Source organism: Tetrao urogallus (genome assembly GCF_951394365.1).
Source record: "Tetrao urogallus genome assembly, chromosome: 16".
Taxonomy (NCBI): domain Eukaryota; kingdom Metazoa; phylum Chordata; class Aves; order Galliformes; family Phasianidae; genus Tetrao; species Tetrao urogallus.
This window is the reverse complement of record NC_136829.1, coordinates 8,892,629-8,914,456: the sequence shown is the minus strand read 5'-3', so window position 1 is coordinate 8,914,456 and position 21,828 is coordinate 8,892,629. Positions and strand designations below refer to the sequence as shown.

Below are 21,828 nucleotides of genomic sequence, written 5' to 3'. Positions count from 1 at the left end.
TTGAAAAAAGCTACATCACTAAAGGTAAAAGAAGTAGATTTTCCTCCAGCAAATGGTGTGAAAGAATACCTCAGCACAGTAGTCGTATTTAAAAGGATTTTGGTTTTACTGAACCAACAGATTCAGATATTTGATACAAATGGTATGTTTGGACAAATGGCCAAACAGCATTACCCACAGAGGGTCTGTGATGTTCAAAGACAGCAACCAAGCAAAGGCGAAAACAACCAATTCAAAATGTATAGATACAACCCCTCTATTTTCCATGAATCGAGGCTCTGTGTCTCACTGAACACTTCTTTCAGGAGCTGTTCCAACACGGCGTGCGCTACTTGGAAATACAAACACTGCAACTGTTACACATGCATAAACCCTCCCTGCTGCCAGCTTTCTCCCTGAGCGCCCTGAGCAGGTTGCCACCGTGCAGCCTGGTGCCACGGCACAAACAGATCAAGGATGGGCACAAAGTCCTGTATGCATAAAGGCAACGTGCAGGTTCTTCAAATACCTGGCTCAGATATCATTTCCTTGGTGAGAAACGTTTATCTAATGACAATCCTACTATTTGTTTTTAATATTCCCTCCTCACGTTCCACAGCCAGCTACTTCTGTTGTTCACAGCTTTATGTCCTGCGTCGTTTCGCAGCGCTGGGGCTGGAAGGGTTGCTGTTGGCATTTAAGACCTTTTCAGTGACTCTGTTGCGTTTCCTCTTATCAGATCCTTCTTTGGACCCAGAATCTGACAAAGTCTTCTCCTTCTCTTTGCTGCTTGGCTTCTCAGTCGTTTTTCCTAAACTTCCAGAGGGTGTAAAAACTGAAATAGGATCAAAGTAATGAGTCCAGATCAGACTCATGCACGTAGGCAAACAAGAACTGATATAAAATCTCTTCATATTACATTAAACTTTTCCAATAAATACATTCTCAGCACCTTTAAAGATCCTTTAAGTACTACTTTCATTTTTAAAAAGGCATGGCTTTCTTTTATTACTTGATTTCGAAGATGGGCATGCATGTTGAAGGATAGAAATGACATTCATTAAGTGGAAACAAGCAGCACTTAAAATACTTAATGGGAATATTTTATATAGGACCAATCTGTGAGATTTATAATTAGCACTGCTCATTACATTTGGGATTTGAGATAGGTTTTGAAACAGAACACCCAAAACGTGAAATTTCATATATTTTTAAATACATTTTTAGACCTTTTATTACACTCATCTTTAAAACACTTATTCTGCAGTATGATGACATTATGCAGCTAACAGTTGGCTTGGTCTGTTAAGGGAAATAGCAGGATCTCTACTGTCTGTGCTTGACTTTGTTCTACAGCAAAACATTTTTCAAAAGTAAGCTTTTCCCTCATTTTAAGAGGCAAGATAATGCAAAACAAACAAACAGACAAAACCCCATCCCACTCTGCTCTCCTTCCCATTGTAGCATCTCAAGTTTTGATTTATTGGCCTTAATTTCTCTTAATTCAAAGAAATTTAATTTAAACAAATAAAATCACAGAATGGTCCGGGTTGGAAAGGACCTCAAGGATCACCAACCTCCAACCCCCTGCCACGTGCAGGGCCACCAACTTCCATATCTAATACCAGACCAGGCTGCCCAGGACGCCATCCAGCCTGGCCTTGAGCACCTTCAGGGATGGGGCAGCCACAGCCTCTCTTGGCAGCCTGTTCCAGCACCTCCCTCTTACAGTAAGGTGCTGGAACTCTTGTAGTGAAGAACTTCCCCCTGACATCCAACCTAAATCTTCCCTCCCTCTACTTAAAGCCACTGTCCTGCAGTCATCTACCTTTCCAAAGAGTTGACTCCCCTCCTGTTTATAGGCTCCTTTTAGGTACTGAAAGGCTGAAATTAGAAGCTACAGAACTGCACACATGAATTAGGAGCAAGGCAGAAATCTCCAGAAGAATCATATACTGGCAACTGCTTATTCTGTGCACTCTTAGGTTACTCTACTTCTTTACATCTGAACAGAAATCACAAAATACACTATATATGATATTTACATATGATATTTACATTTTAACATCAATTTTTCAGAAATACAGTTGTTTTTTTTAATCTAATTACACAGCAGAGAGTTACAAATTTACCTTCTTCTGGACCTGCATGTGTTTCCATCTCTTCTTTTATCTCCTCTTTCATTTCTTCTTCAATCATCACTTTTCCTATGGAATTGGTCATTAAGCAATGGTTAGATGGTTATGGAGAACCATACAGAGGTTTCCTCCATTAGCAACCTCAGCATATGTGCAGTGTGTGCAGACATTAGACATAACAGTAATGTTCTTAAGAATTAAAGCATACAAACTATCCTAAAAATAAGCACGTCCTAACAATAAAAATGCAAGGGTTATACCAGCAACAGGTATTTGCTGCAAGTCCAAGTCAAATGGAAGTTTCTTCTGCACTGAAACTATAGATACACAGTAAAAGTATATTTCCAGTGTATGCTTTGAAACATTTGCTGACAGTGCTGTTCAGTGGCCTTAATCATTCATATTCAACATATAGTCACAGAAATATTATATACAATGTATATAGAGAAATGTTATTACACTCCATAGACTGCCCCATAGCTTCTTTCTGAAAAGATCTTGCTACGGACCACAGAAAAGTGCACAGATGATCAATTTCAGCAAAAAGGTTCACCTCAATCCAACAGAAGTCTCAACAAAATGCAAAACCACACAATAAACAACCAACTGCAAAGAAACACAAACAGGCAGCAGTAAAGCATGTGGATTTTTTGTCTACCCCCAGAAGCTGAATCTACAAGTAGGTACAAACAGAACCTGCTTGTGCCATATTAGCATTCATCTTTATTACATTTAAGAATACAAGGAATACTGTGTGGAGTTTGACCAAAGGTCTGTCTTGCCCACTAGCCTACTTTCTACAGCAGAGAATCAAAGAGGCTGATAAATGGGGAACATGAACAACGCCAGCAGGGTGATCCTTTCCCTGATTATTTCCTTCAGCCAGCAGATTCAAGAGATGTATCTGTTCTCTTCTTTTTCATCAGTACACCTAACACACCAGTCTGAAAGAATAGCCATGCATTTATGCTAGTAGGGTACATTGTTATGTTCTTTTCTGGGAGTTCTGTTAAGCTGTTTGTTCTGTGATGGGCCTAGAGCAACAAAGAAAAAAAGATTTCTATCACATCTTACCTTCTCTCACTTCTTGAATCAGTTCATCAGGAAGAATAAAATTCTTCTCTATATTTGGAAATGGAAGAATCTCAGATTCATGCTTGGTAAGAAAATAAAGATTTTTATGATTGATCTTGGTAAAAATAAAAAAATATATATATAGAATAGAAATGCAATTTCAAGCTCTATTTTAAGTGCACTTAGTAGCCAAATAACTTTTAACAATTCTCAGATACTACAGCGTAAGGATGCTCCTGATATCAAACTGGTTCCTAAGTTGAGATCATGACTCATGACCATTAGAGACCATTTCTGGAACGACATTGTGGCAAATTCTTAAATATATATATAAGCTGTCTGTTTGGTACCTAAGTACATGTGTAAATGTTTGCTGGATCAGCTCTTAGGCGATTAAAAATAAAAAGAGAATAAAATCAGTAAAAAGGCAGAACTCAGTATGGCAAAAAGGAAAACACAAACCAAAACACAATAAGTTTTATTGCCTCCCACCCAGTGCACTTTCATACAGGAAAAACTTCATCACCTCACTGGAACACACACAGCGTTCTGTAGTTTGAGAGCTGTCAGGTGCCAGGGATTACAACCAGTCAGGACTCCCTTATACTCACAAGAGCCTGCATGTCATACATGGTGCTCAGATGGTCCCAAATCACTTTGGAAGAAATCTGCCGTCCGATATTCTGACTGAATTTATCTCGGATACAAATCATGTGAAAATGGCGATTCACACCTGGGGGGAGAACTCAGTGCAATTAACACCGCCAACAGTTTGATTTGTGTCGCAAGATAATATCAATCATTAAACAAACAAACAAACAAACTATAATCACAGAGAAATCACAGAATGGCCAGGGTTGGAAGGGACCTCAAGGATCATGAATCTCCAACCCCCTGCCACATGCAGGGCCACCAACCTTCACATTTAATACCAGACCAGGCTGCCCAGGGCCCCATCCAACCTGGCCCTGAACACCTCCAGGGATGGACGGAGCATCCACAGCCTCTCTGGGCAGCTGTTCCAGCACCTCACCACTTCCCCCTGACATCCAACCTAAATCTTCCCTCCCTAGATGGGGACATCATACAGTACGGCAAGAAGAACGGCATCCCGCCAGCACAGCCCGGCTGTTTCCACACCCTGCACCGCAGGCGCTGCTCTGGAGAGAGGCTGCGGTTGCCGCACCGGCGGTACTTCCACGTGAGACCGCAGCCAGAGCTCCCAGAGAAACGCTGCCACTGAATAACCCCGGGAGGACAGGCAGACAGGAGGGCGGGCCGTGCGCGCCGAGGAGCGCGGATCGGGAGGGGCGAGCACAGCTCTGCACAGCGCTCGGGCCGCCCGGGCCCGGAGGCCGCTGGGATCGGCAGCCCAGGCAGCGCCCGCCCGGCCCCGGCGCCCGCATCTCCAACCCGGCCGACGCCGCTACTCGAGGCCGAGGCTCTGCGCGGCCTGCTCTCACCTACGGGCTTGTGGCCCAGCATGGCGTGGAAGAGGCAAACCTCCACTTCGGGGCTCCACACCACCACCGCCTCTTCCGCCGGCACTCCGGGCTCCGGGGCGGAGGCGGCTGCCGCCGCGGCGGCCGCAACAGCAGCGGCGGCGGCAGCGACCGCCGCGGCCGTCCCGGGGCCGGCCGAAGGCAGCGGCGGTTTCTCCGCGGCGGCGGTAACCGCGCCGCCCTCCGCCTCGCCCATGGCCGCGCCGTGCCGTGCCGCCGCGCGGCGCCCTCTGCCGTTCCCCCGCGCCGCCTCCGCAGCGGCTCCTGGCGGCCGGAGGAGCGGGCTGGGCGCGCTACCCGCCCTGTGCTGGAGGGGGGGGGCAGTTGTGAGGGGTTTTACCTCGAGCTGCTGCCAAGAGGGAGATTTCGCGTGGCACTGCGCGCCTCAGTACCCAAAACTGCTCGTCACTGTCACGGCGCTGTCACTTTTTGTTTTTAGGAACGACATCTCATGCGTTGAGAAGTGCAGAACTCACCTGCTGTGTTCGTCATTTAAGGCATGAAAGTGTTTCATTTGGGAAGAAAGAACACGGCAATTCCTCTGTAGTGCGGATTGGTGTTTTTTGGGGTGGTTGGCTGTTATCACATGTGATACGGGCACACATGCACGCACCAGGGCTTCTGTCACTCACGGGATCAGGTTTTCCAGTTGCTCGCTTCAGAACTTAATCCTTTAGGTGACATTAAAATGAGTTCTACAACAAATAGCGATGATATACGTAAAGAACGACTGCTGTGAGTCAGTAATAAAACAGTGTGGGCAGAAACAAGGAGAAAGACATCTTCCTGCAAATTGTCCAAACAGTGAGAAGTAGGAAGGTGAAAATGCTACTGTGAGAAATGGGAATTTTCTGTATGTCTGATACACAAAGAACTAACTAACTCCTATGGCCCGATACCATGCTTGTACCTCAAGCAGATTAACATTCAGGAAACATTTGAAGTGAGCTGAACCCAAAACTTGCAAGCCCTGTGAGGTTTGGAGGTAAGGATGGGGTTGGAAATGGATGATCTCTGAGGTTTCTTTCCAACCCAAACAATTCTCTGATTCCATGATTCTCTGATGCTGGATATGAATGCCCGGATACAAATTCTGGTTTCTACGTGGGTTCGGGTAGAAAATGGAGAGGAATCTCTTGCTCAGTCTGGTTTAGATGCTGTTGAAATTTTCCAGGAATCCCTGTTTCCGTGACAGCCTGAATCACAGTGACAGAAATCTTGATGTGGAAAAGCCATTCCTGCAAGACGTCAGGATTCTCCAAAATATCTTTTCTGTCTGCTGTCAGCTCTGTACCCACATCCTGGTTGAGACAAATTTGCCTTCGCACACTTTTGCCTTCACAATAGTTTCCTCATTTTGAGCCATAATTACATACCAACTCAAATTTGCTGGTCTTCAGTAGAAATCCACATGCTTTCCCATTAAATCCAGCCCTAAATCCAAGAAAACTCTCAGACTTGTTTAATCTTCCGATGTTTATTTGATCTATGCTGCTACCTAGTCTTACTCTGCTATCAAGAGAGGGTTATGATTTTCTGTGATGGCTGCACAGCAGGAATAAATGAGTTCCTGAACAACTAAATTCCTGCTTTATACACATGTTTCTAGGCACAGAAAAATGAAGGACAAAAGGAAAGAAAGTAAATTGAAGAGTAGAAAAATTGTCCCCCAATAGAGTAGTTTTCTAAGTTTTACAGGAATTTTTTGTTTTATTTTTGTAAAGTCTGTATGAAATGCTGAGCTTCAGCAATCTCATCTGTCAAATTATGCTTCTGCTTAAATGCTATCAAGAGGGAATAACTGTATTAACTCAGATAGCAATTTTTATGACATTGAGTTCCAAGGATTAAAAAAAGGAGACTGAAACTGAATGTGCAGAACATATGGCTACCTCTGGAAGTACAATAGCATCTGAAAATAATTTAATTCAATACAATAACATTAATTGAACAGGAAGAGTATATACATAAATTGGTTGCTATTTTGTTTCAATCACAAATAATTACATTTCCCTGTGTCTAAATTTCCTTATTTCTTCAAATGCCTCTAGGAAACATATGGGAACATATAATTATGCCATGTGCAGCATCTGCATGGATTAGGACCAGAGTTAAATTTTTCTCTTCTTATACGTTAGATGTTTTTTTTCCCCTTGTTAAACAGATTTTTCAGATTCTGACACTTTTACCCTTTGCTTGTTCAGGTTTAAATCTCACTCGCGGCTTTAAGTAGGCATCAGCAATATAAGTCATGCGTCATTTAGATTTTCTCCTTTTCTTCCCACATTTGAGGCAGTTCTCATTCTTAGAAATACAGCTGACTGTTGTAACAACTAAGGGTGCTCAGCCCTTTGCTCTCCCCAAGAGAGACATGATATGTCATAAGGCACTGAAGTCTGAACAACTGAGAATTATGCGCAGCGTTTGGCATTCTCTCTAGAAGAATCAGATTTGTGGGATAAGCAATATAGCTACAGCTATTTCTGTCATTATTTTTGAGCACCGTGTGTTAATGCTTGTAATAAAATTAAAACTTCACTCTGAATACCCAGTAACTTTTGGTATGTCACATAGACATTTGTAAAAGGAATCACATTTGAATACTTTTGTATTAAAATCAGTTTGCTAATTGATTTTAGTGCATCTTTGGTATAGAATCTAAAATATTTTTTTCTAATATAAGTAGATGACGCCTCTTGAGACCCTTAATGAACATTACCATTTATTCTATAGATAGAATAGCACACATGGATTTCTACATGCAGAAATACATGCATTTGAGTCACCTTCCTGCACCAGATCACTCAGGGACCAGCAGACCTTCAAACAAGAAAAGTAATCTCAGTGCCTTGACATCTTTCAATATTTCCCAATAACACATTCTTTGTGATAAGGACCTCCTGAAGAGTTCTGATCTGATTTGTAAGCTTTTCAAAATCTGTTATTTCAGTGTGAAATGTGTGGGAAGTTTTTCTTTAGCAGAGCTGGATAGGGAGTTGGAACTATCAGTGGTGGTAGTTTGAAATAGATCTGCTTTTCTCCAATAGGACCTGTCAAGAAGGAAGAATCTAAAGGATGAGAAGCCTCTGTGTTGTCGGAGTCCTATCACACAGAGCTCTTTAGAGAAGTGCGGCTTCTTCCAGCCGAGAGGCAAGAAGATGCTGCCCAGGTTTCTTCCAATTACCCAAGATCTTAGCAAAAAGCTCTGTTTGATTGTTTCAAACAGGAACGTTGAACAGGGAGTGCTGTCTTAGACTTGGCCTGCAAATCTCACAGGGGCACAAATACTGCATTTGGTTCTGAATAAGGTGGTGGTGGGGAAGCAGCATAAGAAAGAGAAGCAGCTGTCAGACAGAGGATACGTTCTGTTTGATGAGACATATGTTCTTCAGCTGAACTTTTCCCTTGTGATCTGTTGTGCTCATTTTCCCAGCAGAGAGAGGCTACATATTAGATGGGCATCAGATGGCAAGCCTTAGAAAAATAGATTGAAAACAGCACAAATAATTATCTCTAAGCACGCACAGAGGCACTCATTATTGCTACTGTTACGCTTCGAAACATCATGGTGCAGAGTGAGGAGTGGGAAAAGAAAAGCCATCTCACTTATTTCTTCAGTTTGAAACATACATCATGTCCCAGGCTTACAAAGAAGCTTTAAAAAAGAACCAGTGATTGTAGCATGAACCAATTCCAGGTAAGCACAAGAATCAATTCATGAATGCCTGGATGCCCCAAGTCAACATCAGAAGACTTCACAGCACAATTTATTGAAGGTGATTTTCACTGATAGTGCCTAAATTGCCTGCCAACCTAAACGCACACTATCCAATCTGGTCAGTATAAATTTAAGGACGTGTTTTTTTCCTTGACAGTGACATTGCTGCAATCAGAATTGTTCTAATAACCATTTTCTTCTTGGAGGCACTATTTTTTATCCATCTTTCAAAACAAAATTACTACTTTAAGATAAATTAAAAAAAAAAACAAATAGCTTGCATAAGCTTAAAAACAGTCTTCAGAAGTACAACAGACAAGTATTAAACCTGACCAGCTGACAGTAAAACAACAACAGCACTTCATAGTCAGCCTTATGCTGTGGAGAAGGGTGGCAGCAGATTTTCACGATGTATGTGGTACAAAAGTACACTCCTATAGGCACATACAAGCCTTTATGGGAATATGCAAGTCAGGGATTGAGGGGATTCTGTTAAGGCCTTTTCTTTTGCATGTCAACTTTGAATACCTGAGGACATTCACAACTACCCTTCAGCAGCATCTGTTAGGGAACAACGTCTGGGTGATAAACATTACTAAGATTGCTTCCTAGAATGGATCCCATGCATTGGCAAACAATGATGTGCCAGGAACAAGCTCCAGCTGCAGCAGGCCAGGCAGTGCTGTTACAGAAATCTGTGGAAACTGCAGGCTAGTTTGAAATTTGCCTTGCAATGATGATGTCAGTAGCACCATTCAGGACTAACGTGAGTCGATTCTTCAAAGAAAGTCTGAACTTGCCCAGTACATAGAAATACAGCTCTAGATGTGACATGTCTCACAAACAAGAGTCTACAAACTGTTAGTATCTCTTTCTTCATGAGCAGTGGAGAATGGACCTGTCCTACCTCCTGTGTGTTTTACAAACACTTCCATTTTGATTCCGAAATTTTAAGCCTGATGTTTTATTTACAGAGCCAAACTAGAGCTGTTTAATTCTCAATTTGTCCACATATATGAAGAACATAACTACTCACATAAGCAAATACTTGATAAATCAGCTTGTTTGATAAAGGGGCTAGACACGTTGAAGTAAATTCCTCACTGTGTATGAAGTAGAGTCCATCACACTAAAAAGGAATTGGATTCCAAGAAATCATCGGTGTATCTTCAGTGACTCTGTTGGTAGGAGATGCTCTAATGTAGGTCAGAGCTTGCTTTCAAGCAGACAGATGCTACTGTGTCAGACTGGGAGCATCTTCAGCTGGAGTTGCCTAAGGTCTGTGAGTTTTGGCCTTCATTATTGCCAATGAATCCACCGCTGTCTTTGATGAATAGTAAAACCAATTGCAAAAGTTATGCTTCAGTGTTAAGGGGAACAAAAATCCATTGATATCAGCAAAAGTGGAATTTCATACAGGCTGTATTCTTGTCTCTACTTGTTCAGCAGGTAAGGGGGCATCAGTAAGGAGAGACAGGAGACAGTTTCTTACTATATTCCAGGCTTGCAGCTCTTGCTTTTTTGTTGTTGTAATTTACAGCACATATTTCAAAGCCAGTTATTCCCTCTAAAACAGCATAGAAACGCCAGAGAAACCATAGCAGTAATTTAAGTATTTGGATTAGATTTGAAGCATAGAAGTGTTTTCATCTTCACAGCCAATGAAATGTCATTTTGCACCATGTGCATGCCTAGGGCATCTCAGGAAGAAAAAACCCTCGAATAAATAAACAGGTTTAAAGAAAAGCTGCAGTCAACACTGTCATGACTGATATCACTGTATGAAAATATTACTTAAATATAAAGAGTTCATTCTTAAATCCCATATTTCTAAGCAAAGATAGTCTGTCATCCAATGTGTTCTCCAGTTGTCATTCGTAGAACAAATCAAAGCTATTACAGGCTGTACCTGCCTGTAGTTCCCCAGCACCTCCTGTGGCTAGAAGACTGGGTAGCAGCACCCATGACATGAGGGATTTATTTGTATTAGGGAAGCCTACCATGTTTGTTTTCTGATTCATCAGGCAGAACTTTATTTCGGTGCTTTGTTGCTTGTATATTGAATCAGCCATTTTATAAATTGTACAACTATGTACATGTAAGCTGATGTAAAAGTCAGTGATGCCAATAAGCTGTTGCTTAAGAAGTCTGGCAAATTCTGTCTTACCTTTGTGAGAGACTCATTTGCATAAGCCTCTCATTGGATCAGTAGTTTTTTACTTCAGTCCCACAATTTCAATTACCACCTTCTGCTCTGTTTCCTACTACAAGAAGCACTACATAATTAAACCCTATCCTTGGTCTTGGAAGAACACAGAGTGGGTTGATACACGCTGATTTGGCCATCGTGCTCTACTGCTTTGCTATGATCACTGTCTGTCTTCGAATTACTGGTTCTCCTTTGCGAATTATTGATTTTCTCAGCATTCCCTACCCCAAAATTGCTATTTTAAGATAGCAGCAATAAGCATTAAGTCCAACCCCCATCTCAGATTCCTACCAAATGCATTATTTTCAGTCTGTAAGCACTTTTATGTATGTATCATAATTCCCACGTGAACACATATGTTGAGTATTCTGGGACCAGCTGAGATTTACAGATCTCTTCTTTAGAAAAGTCTCAATTTTCTTCTGGAATGAAAGTAACTGAAACCTTGCACATTTAAGTACATTTTTTCTTTTTGCATTTTTGAAATAATCTTCTTCCCTTTGCATAATGGATAGCAGCCTTAACGCGTCCTGTTCCTTCAAGTGCATCAGTTACATGGAATAAGGATCTCATTTTCACACAAATTCTATGGCAGGGCAACCTGACGGACTGAAATTCAATGAAAATTACATAAAATTGAAAGAGAGCAGATGCCATTGTAAGTGATGACAGGGTAGCACTCTTACTATCATCTACTTTGCATAATCACATTAGCAACAAAGCCAGTTAGCACATTTGACAGCTTTTCCCAGCAAGCTGTGACTGTAAGCTTTTTGGAAGGAGACAGAACTTCTTTTCCTACTTAGGATTTCTCAATTGCCTCAGCCATTCACACTGGTTCTATGTTCCTTGACACAATATCAGAGGTAAAGTACCGTATTTATGCAATTTTCTAAATGATAGGAAGGCCCCAGTTTCCACCATAATCTGTAACTTCATCATTTAGTTCTGCGATAAATCTACAAAAATTTTCTAGTTGGTTTTGTCTTGTGTGTGTAGGGCATACGTTTGAAAGCTCAGCTATTCTTTATAGATTGGAGCAATGATGTGAGACGTGGGATGCTAAGCTTAGGCTGGCTTTGGATCCCACCTACACATCCTGGTGCTACTGACTCATCCTGCAGCTCGGGTAAGAGTCATAGAATCATAGAATCATAGAATCATAGAATCACCAAGGTTGGAAAAGACCTAAAAGATCACCCAGTCCAACCGTTCACCTATTCCCAATAGCTCCCACTAAACCATGTCCCTCAACGCAACATCCAGTCTTTCCTTGAACACCCCCAGGGTCGGTGATTCCACCACCTCCCTGGGCAGTCCATTCCAGTGCCTGACCACCCTTTCTGAAAAGTAATACTTCCTCATGTCCAGCCTGAATTTCCCCTGGCGTAGCTTGAAACCATTCCCCCTGGTCCTATCACTAATGACACGAGAGAAGAGGCCGACCCCCAGCTCACTACAACCTCCCTTCAGGAAGTTATAGAGAGCAATAAGGTCTCCCCTGAGCCTCCTCTTCTCCAGGCTGAACATTCCCAGCTCCTTCAGCCTCTCCTCATATGGCCTGTGCTCCAGACCCCTCACCAGCTTCGTTGCCCTTCTTTGAACACGTTCCAGGGCCTCAATATCTTTCTTGCAGTGAGGGGCCCAAAACTGGACACAGTACTCGAGGTGCAGCCTGACGAGTGCTGAATATAGGGGAACAATCACCTCTCTGCTCCTGCTTGCAACACTGTTTCTGATGCAAGCCAGGATGCCATTGGCCTTCTTGGCCACCAGTCATCAAATACCTCTTTCTCTCACCTCATTCATAAAGCTTGCACTTTTCTTACATTCCCATTAGAAAAATGCCTCCTGTCCAAAAGAAACGTTGATACAGAATGTGCTGATATCTGTGGGTGACATTCTCCTGGCTTCAGGATACTTTAGATCAGCCCTTAGGAAGCCATTAGGAATGGGAGATAAAGGAGTAGTGTTTGCTACATATTGTCCTCTTACCGTTGGAGGAGAAAAGTAATTTAAGAATTTCCTAGGCAACATCGAGCTTTGTGATTCCCTCAACCACTTTGTACTTACCTGCAAATCTCAGGCCCTGGAGGTCATTTAGCATACAAGAGACAGTACTGTACGGGCAAAGAATTAGAGAGGATAAAAATCTCCTTTTTTTCTAATCTTCCTTCACTGACTAGTTTTCTCATTGGCCAAGATCCCTCTGTCTGTCTGCACGAGATAATGGCAGAGCTGACCCTTCTTCCGCACAATATCAGTACGTTCATTAACTCCTAACGTCATCCTGGTTGAGGGATGTTTTGTGAAGTCAGCTATCTGTGCATTTGTATTTTAGAGACTGCACATCTGTGAAGGAAAATGTGATGTCTTTCATTTGCATTCGTGAAATTTACACTCAGAGCTAACTCCAGGTGTCTCAGTACACAGTTCTTCTCCCAGCTCTCTTTGCTGCTAAGAGATAACGAAACCTAAAAGAAACAGCTGTCTTTTGTGTTTGTTTGTTTGTTTTCCCCAACAACTTTAGAGACACTAAATTAGGCCCTAGGTTTACCAGCTCCCGAAATGGGAATTATTTAATCAATTTCTGACTTAAAAAGTTTTTCTTTTCTTATTCACTACTAGAAGCAAATGCAACTTCATTTGGAATCTCTACACATCTTGCCGTATAATAGCGTGCGGTGTACTTTAAGAAAATAATAAAAATAAAGGAAAAACAGTAGGGAATTTGGGGCTCAGGTGAACTATAATGGGTCCTATTAACATTGCACAACAGAATTCTGAATTTCTCCTGCAATGATGATAAATATTTACAAGATGAAAAGAAAGGCTTTCTTCCCAGGGTTTTATTTATCCTCCTTGGAAGCCATTACCTGAAGCGCTTTCTACTTTTGGTGATGTTAAACATAATCACTTCAATTTTTCAATCCAATGACTAAGCCTCCACTAGAAAATATTTACAATTGTGATAGTTTTAGAATAGAATTTATGTCTGCTAACGTTTTTTGATGCTTTTGAAGGAAGAGTTGTACGGCCTTAGAAATATCACCTGACCTTGGTCAGAGGGTGAAATCATCCAGCTCTGCTGAGCACAAGAGCCTTCCACAAAACCTGCTTATCAGCTGAATTTCTCTGAAATTCCCTTTTTATTCTGTCATTTTTTCCCCTGTATCTGGCTCTGCAGTTGTTCGTTTTATTCCTTAATCCAAAGGCCAAATGCTCAACAGCCAAAAAGGAGAAAGATCTAAAATGAGGAGTAGAAAAAATAAGATTCGTGGCAAATTTAAAATGCTGGGTCATTCACTGACTTTGTTAAAGGATCCCCTGCAAACTGCTCTCATAATTGGCATTTTTTTATGGGAAGAATTTTCCTCAATGTTAGAACATGAATGTAGAGTTAGCCCTGGGACTAACATGACTGCTGTCCTTTTACAGCTGCCCGATTTTCATCCTCAGAGGTGATTTTGATGTTACTCTCATTTCAGAAGTTCTAGTCTTGCACAGACATTTAATCTGCTACTGCTTTTCTGACAGTGTTCACCTGTGATGATCTGTGGTGGCTTTCCAACAAAGGCGCAGCACAAAAGCGGCGGTTGCTCCCCATTTTGTGTATAGGAGCTTCTGAAATTGTTTTAAAGATTCTTCCCGCTACATTCATTTTGATTATTTCCATTCAAAGGGAGTCTAATTAATTCCATCTGAATATTCTCCATGATCAAAGGTGGGTCGTAAGGGGCACCTTTCTACCCTTAGTGAAAGGTGTTCAGCTGTTTCTGTAGCCACGTATGGAAGTGTCCTCAGGTAGGAATGGCAGGCAGTGCTGACATCCTTTCCTCTACACCTGCAGTCAGAATCTGAGAACAGGATAAGATGCACTCACCACTTCAAGTTTTTTTTAAGTTATTCTTCTTTGGGTCAGCTTAGCTGGATTGTTAAGAAAAATAATCCTCTGTTGTTTTCTGTTTTACCTTTTATCGCTACCATTCACTTCAGTGTACCAACTTATTTTTATGTCTTGATGGGATTATTTCTAAATTGTTCAAATTCAGAACCGTTTCTGTTTGCTCTCACCATGATCAAGGCAACACTGTGCTCTTCTAATCACTTTTATTGTGCAGAATTGCTGATTAGTTGGCTTTGTACTTCTCTTCCAGACTAATTTATAAAACTAATTCTAACAACAGCTATTTGAAACTTCTGACTCCAATACAAATAAAATTCAGGTTCATAATAGAAGTTTGAACAAGTTTCCAGAAAATGAATTTAAAAATCACAGTCTTACTGGAACAATGACTACACTATGTATGCTTCTGTCTTTACTCTCCTGTTAAAAACATGCTACACATTAATCAACAGACAATTGAACATGATGATGATCTTGTGTTCTATGACACTGAACTTAATGAAGTAAGTTCAGTGACTGGAATTTCTCCTGATTCATGCTAGTGCAAACAAAAAGAGACACTGTGTCTATGTGGCAGTACAGTTCATACCATATAGTTATTTATTTTATACAACGCTGTCTTTTGTCTTCAGATTGGAATAAAAATTGCTATTTACATTGCAAAAAACCCCACCAATCATTTAAGATAATGTAATTTTAAAAAGATGCGACCTATTATAACGAGAGGGCAGTTGAGGGAAAAAGCTTTTCATTATGACTATTATTGCATTTTGAGTCTGAATTTTTTCCTCAATTTACTGTTGAATTGAGTCTTCTGCCAGGAGATACTATATTATGCTCGTTTTTCTCTTTAGAACATTAATGGAAGTTTATAACTAATGTAATTGAGATCAAGCATCGGATATCAAATGGATGTTGCTTGATGTAAGAGATGCCTTTTTGCTGCTTTATAAGCTCTGTTGATGTCAAGAACTGAAAACGTGAATGTTCTTCAGAATAATGAATACAAGCATTTTTGAGCATTTGCATTCAGCCTCAGAACGTAAACAGTCTGTAATCCACATGGCTTGACCCAGTGTTTACATGGATTTCAGAGCTCACATGACATACAAATTCAGGTCCTCTTAGGAAATGAGGGCAACCAAAGCTTAATGCAAAGTGATTACTTGTCTTCTTTCTACTCCCTGACAATTTCTTCCTTCTTTCAAAATTCAAAATTTAAATTTTGTAAGTAATTAAACATAGCTCTGACTTCATAATGTAAAAGTGGCTTTCTTTTAAGAATGCCATGGCTACTAAGTTGATAATGGATGCTGGATACCTGCATACCCGAATTTTAAACTTCTCACAGCATTTCTTTCCTTCTCTGGCACCGTATCTCTTCTGACTTAGAAATTAGCACTAGCAGCACCAATTGCATAGCTTTACATTTATTTGTACTTGTCCTTTCAGTGGTGGTGTTGTGTATGATAGAGCAAAGGAGAAACATTTTCTACTCTGAAAGTTTTAGTTCTCTAACCTTTTCACAGATGACCACTGCCCCACTCTGAGGACAAGAACTGTTAAATCAGTCCTTTTTTGTTTGTTTGTTTTAACATACGTTTTTGCGCCTTCAGTCTCCATCCACTCTGGCTTACACACACAGATATGATTATTAATCCCTTATTAATATAAGGAATAAGATTGAAGCGCAAAAGGTAATGGGAGCAGAAATCACTCCAGGGTTGTTGGGAGCTTCATTTACTGGAGTTATGCTCTGGTTTATATTCTTGCTAGAATAGATTTTAGTAATGCAGGCTGAATTTGGACTCCAATTTCTTCAGCATCAGGAAGCGCCATTATTGGCTGTAATAATAACTGGAAAATATTTGGCTTCACAGTGTTTAATTGGAACTGCCTGCGATGGCTGTTTTACAAACAAAACACTTATTTTTAGTGTCCTTTATTGCATTAGCAATCATTTGGAAACAGCCTCAGAGGTGTAATTCCTCCCATAGCAGCAGGCTTTGCAGTACTGAGTGTTACCTGCCTCTGGGCTGGCTCCTCATGCCTTGCCCTGGTTGACGGATACAGCTGGGACTTCTGCAAACTTGGAGGTGACAGCTGCACCTTCCTTCTGCACACTGAATGTGGTACCTTATAAAAAAGGGCATTAGAGCTGGAAGGAGCAGGATCTGAGTTCTGAGTTGTATTTCTTCTTACAGTCTTCTTTCAGTTTCGTACACTGCAGTCGCAGCTGATTGTATTCCTGGTCCTGCTGGACTGTTACTGTTTTACCACACACAAGTTGTAGACAAAAAAACTTCCTTACAGGATTTTAAAATAAATTGTAGTAATTAAAAATTCATAACAACAGAGTAATAGAGGAGTTTTGAATGCTCCACAGATAAGAACATCTCAGTATTGTATAATTGAGCAAACAGAAGAAAACACATAACTGCCTTTTTAATACCACACCAAGTATTCAAGTGAAACAGGATTCAGGTATTCCCACAACCCCCGTTTTCATTCTTGCATCTCCCCCATTTCTTTGCTGAGAACACAGTGTTTCTGTTTCAATTTAAATCCCTCACAGACACTGATTTTGCGTTCTCTGTTCCTATGGCTGGCTAACAGACCGTACACCAGAATCCATGTGAGTCAGACAGACACACAGCACCAAGCAACAAAGTTCAGCATGCAGGGGGAAATGACAGAGTGCAGAGTCTAGATGCGTTGTGAAAACAGCAGGCTTTAATGACAGTAACTTTGCTGGGAGCTCAGTAGGCAAATCTAAAGCCCTGGAGTGGCAACAGCCGTTCTACATTTGCTTTCCCATATCCGAATGGCTGGTGTACTGGCACAGTGCAATCAGTGACAGCAGCTCTGCGTGTGGCAGCGGGATCCTGGTCGGCAGCAGGAAGGTGAATGAGAAAAGTGTTTCCAGTTCTGGAGATGGACACCAGGAGGAGTTTTGCTCAGGCAGAGCACCTGGGTTCTGACAGCAATTGCTGACTTTACATAAAATGATGGTTTTGGCAGGCAACTCATGAAAATCGTCGAATCCAAGTCTACTTTATTATTCCCTTAATGATGAGCAAGATAAGTGCTGCTCATCAGGCTAAGTGGGCAGTTAACATCACTTGTTTTTATTGTGTTGTCTGACTGACTGGTGGTTCGTATCTACATTTGCACTGCCATCAGGGCTGGAACAGAAACGCTGGTGGCGCTTTGTAACGTTAGGCAGATAGCACTGGTATGAGCACAGTATGCCAAATTTCAAAAGGAGCCACACCGTATGCCAAATTTCAAAAGGAGCCACATCACATCGAAGTTTGTGATCAAAACCTTAATAAAACTGTTGATCAGACTGGTTATGAGGAAGATGTCTGCAGAGTAGGTGTTTTTATTTACCAGCCAGGTGGCAGGGGGGCATTTCTATGTATGCTTCTAAAAGCAGGCACAGTATGATACCTGCTAATTTGGGCACTTCCCTTCAGAAAGTCCTCTAATTCCAGTCCTAATAGTTTCTGCCATGGATTAGTGATGTGGCACTGAGCAGGAGGAACCCACGCTAATTTAGGGAGGAAATTTTTTAGTTGGTCATTTCCTTTTTCTGAGCCCTCTAAGTAGAGAACAATGCCTGAGAAGTCAAGATATTTTAAGCACTCAGGTCCCCTGAAACCAAATGGTTTGAAAGCAGTCTGAAGGTTACCTGGAACCTGGCTGGTACTTCCTGAGCAAGTCAGCAGCCTACGGACAGACAACCATTGCTAGAGAGATTCTCTGCTTTTCAAAAAGAATCAAAACCTGTAAAGGCAGTGGCTTCCATAACATCTTCTGGAGTTAGACTTATTAATTTAATCTTCCAGTCTGGATGTTTTGCAAAGCAAATATTCATTAGGGCATTAGAGGCATAGATGTAATTTTTTTCTGAGCTGTATGGCAAGAACTGTAATTTCAGAAGAAAAAAAAGAAAAACAAGAAAGCACTGCTAGTCATTGTTCCTGTTCTGCTTTTATTTTTAGTCTGATCCTGTGTTTCATTCCATATTTACATGGGTGCTTGAATTGCTGTATAGAGAACAGGAATAAAAAATTAATCATGCTGCCAATTAATTCGCAAAGAAACTTATTGAAAATGTTGCTAAGTGCAGTAAGGTTTGTAAATCTAATATAGAAGCTCACCGGGTGTCCGTTATTTAAATCTGAAGGACTCTACTGAAATCTGGCAAGCTGATTCTGTAGTGAAGTTTCCATGCTGAATTTCAAGGCCTGAGGCAATCAAGAGAGCTATAATATTTTGTTTCATTAGACTACTGAGGTAGGATATATTTGTAAAACTGAATTAAACAGACTAAAGAGCTTTAGTCAAATGCCCTGGCAGGAACTAGAAAATTGGCTATTATTATACATGTGTATGTATCTATAATTCTGCTTTTCCAACAGCAGTATGACTCACTGCATCTGCCTGTGATACATAGGAGGCAGAGCTTCCTGTGTGCACTGAATACTGTCTCTGTCTCCTACAGCCTTCCTTATTCTTTTTTTGCCCTAGGTCCTTCTAACCATGCTCACCTGCCTTACAAACTGGGGCTCTGGAATGGTGCTCTGGACTACCTGCATCTTTTTCTCACATGCACATCATAACCCTGGAAATATCCTCGTTCTGTCTGTTAGATGAGATTCATCCTGCCCTCGGTCCCAGCAGATACCATCACCTTTACAAAACGATATTTCTACTCAGTAAATCCCTTTTAATCAAGCAATATTAAATAAAGAAACACCTAAAAATAAAATTAAAACTGAACTTTTTTCTTCACCACCTCCTTCTCCCAGCAAAGGAGTGAAAGAACACTTAGAAAAGCTGTCTCACAGCCCTGGAAAACACAGCCAGTTTTATTAGGGCAGAAAATCCACAGGAAGGACAGGAACATTCGGATAATAAGGCAGATGGTGTTTTCCCAGTTCGGAGGGTCTCTGCCCAGCCTGCTGTACTCAAGGCATTTCAAGGCATTTTTTTCACTTTCTTCCAAAGCAGCTGGTACTGCCGCTGTTGGTGAAAGAGAGTGGAGTAAATGGACCTTGGGGGTGATCCAACCTGGCAGTTTTCACGTTTTTGAGAGACACAATCACAAAATCAGAGCACAGGTGTCAGAGAGAGGGCTGTGTGGCTCTACCTACATCTTTAAAATGCACGGAGTCTTGGCAGGCTTTCCTGCGTGAAGGCCAGACAGGGGTGGGTAATACACGTGGCCGACAAAAGAGCAGATGATGTGTGGTGTGAACTCCATGGAAACCCATCATTCTTGGAAAAAGCATACAGCTGCATCCTCTATGTCACTGTCATCTCCAGATTTTGAGGCTTTAGAATATGTCCCTCTACTTCCCCCTCCTCTGCAAGAGACAGAAAAAATGCTTCTTTGCATTTATTTCTCACTGTGCCAAGATCCTAAAGTGTCTGGTGTGCTAAAAACACTTAATAGCGCAGAGCAGAGCCGGCTGCCTTCCATTCTTTCAGTGTGCTGACAGCTCACTTCTGAAAGTTTTAACTGTAGAAATGAAGCAATTTGTCTGCAGCCTGTGATTATTATTTTTATTATTTAGCTTCACAGAGTGATTCAGAGTACAGAGCGGCTCAGAGTCTGAGACTTGGGAGAAAACAGGTATTTTCTGTGAACTTAGGAAAGCAGATATGTCTTTTGTTGAGTTACTGTCATTGCTCAGCTGACCCCCCTTGGATGAGGGATCTCAGGGCACAGCACAATAGCAATCTGCTTGTACTCTGTACCAGAGGATCAGCAACGAAGTTAAAGGTACTTTTGGACTACTTGAGATAGCTTCCTCTCCCATTCCCACCCACCTACACAGCTTTTTGTGCATTTAGTTGTACGGAGGGAAGTTCTTTTCATGCAGTTCAGTTTGTCAGAAAAGCCGTGTCAGAAGGAGACTGGCTTTTTTTTTTTTTTTAGACCAGGCATATTTCAAGAGTAACTTTCAGAAGGTCAGTCCAAGGAATGGTATCTGCCAAGGCACTGAGGATGTTCACATGAGTGCTAGCCCTTCTGAGGGGGAAGCAACCTTTGTGAGTGAAGGTACTGCTCCTAATCAGAGACTGTCAGCTACTGGGATAGTGAATAGACATCTGGGGGCCTCAGTTTTTGTGTGAACTGCCTCATGTCCTTTTCTGTCTGGAAACTGACCCATTGTTGGCTTTTTAAAATTTTATTATTATTATTTGATGTTACTTGCAGTCTAGCAATAATCTACCCCTCTCACAGCAAAACCAAGGGGCAGCGTGCACTGCAGCAGGAGCTCAGAGTTACACCTGAACAGCATTTCTGAGAGACCATGGCAGCACTTTGCTGTCAGGAATGATTGCTGCCCCACGCTAAGGAAAAATCCTCCTGAAGAAGCTAAAACAACCCAGCACACTTCTCTCAGGGACTGAGCTCTCTTTCCTGGGTTTCACACAATTATAAACTACAGATTATACATTTTTCTGTTTCTGCAGGGACAAAAGTTTTGTATTTAGTTCAGTATCTGATTCCTGTGCTTTTGAGAGACTTTCTGTGTTGTGTGACAAACTCAATCAATGTGATGCTATTTTTCCAGCTACTGCACTTCTTTTTCCCCGTCTTCTGGTGTAGCTCTCTTGATATTTGGGGTAGACTTTACAAAAGGCTAAAATGCCCACTTCTCCATTTATTTTTCATCTTCCTGCTTTTGCCAGCTCCACGAAATACCCTGATGATATTTCTGCCTTCTTTTTTGCCATTAACAGCTATATTTTGTGACAAGAGCTATAGCTGAACTCAGCATGCAAAATTTTGCTGTTATTTTAAATAACCATCTGCTCTCCCCACAGTCTGCTACCTCATCCTTAATTTCTTTATTTTTCGGATGTTTATTTTGATTAGCCTTGTCACATGGTGCTATAAGGAAATCTTGCTTCGCTTCACACGCTGCTGCCATCTTGATACAGAAAACTGGCTTACGATCAAAATTATGTTATTTTGTTCCATCTTTCTCTTCCCCTCCTCTTTAAAACAAAACGAAAAAAAAAAGTTTTATATAACAAAGCGTTGTGTAATGAGGAGAACAGCAGGGAGTGCATCAGGACTTATGGATTTTCTTTTCATCTGTATCACAAATCCACTGTGACACACTGGGCAAGTCAGTACACTCAGATCTTCTTACTGGGATCAATGTGATAGTTACTGAAGTCACCTAAGAAGATTCACAGTCACACCTGTGTAATGAAGATTAAACTCCAAATTAGAGAAAAAATAAAAATCTGTTATTGGGGAAGAGGACATGCAC

General features: G+C 41.3%; 1 protein-coding gene across 1 annotated transcript; it reads right to left on the bottom strand.

Annotated features, from left to right (window-relative positions):
* Nucleotides 1–623: 623 nt before the first annotated feature.
* MRGBP (MRG domain binding protein) lies at nt 624–4,889 on the bottom strand (the record flags this gene model as incomplete). The annotated part of the gene is made up of 5 exons (XM_079543356.1): nt 624–814; nt 2,112–2,186; nt 3,192–3,273; nt 3,803–3,924; nt 4,655–4,889. The coding sequence occupies 5 exons, from the start codon at nt 4,887–4,889 to the stop codon at nt 624–626; spliced, it is 705 nt and encodes a 234-aa protein (XP_079399482.1).
* Between the last annotated feature and the right edge of the window lie 16,939 nt (nt 4,890–21,828).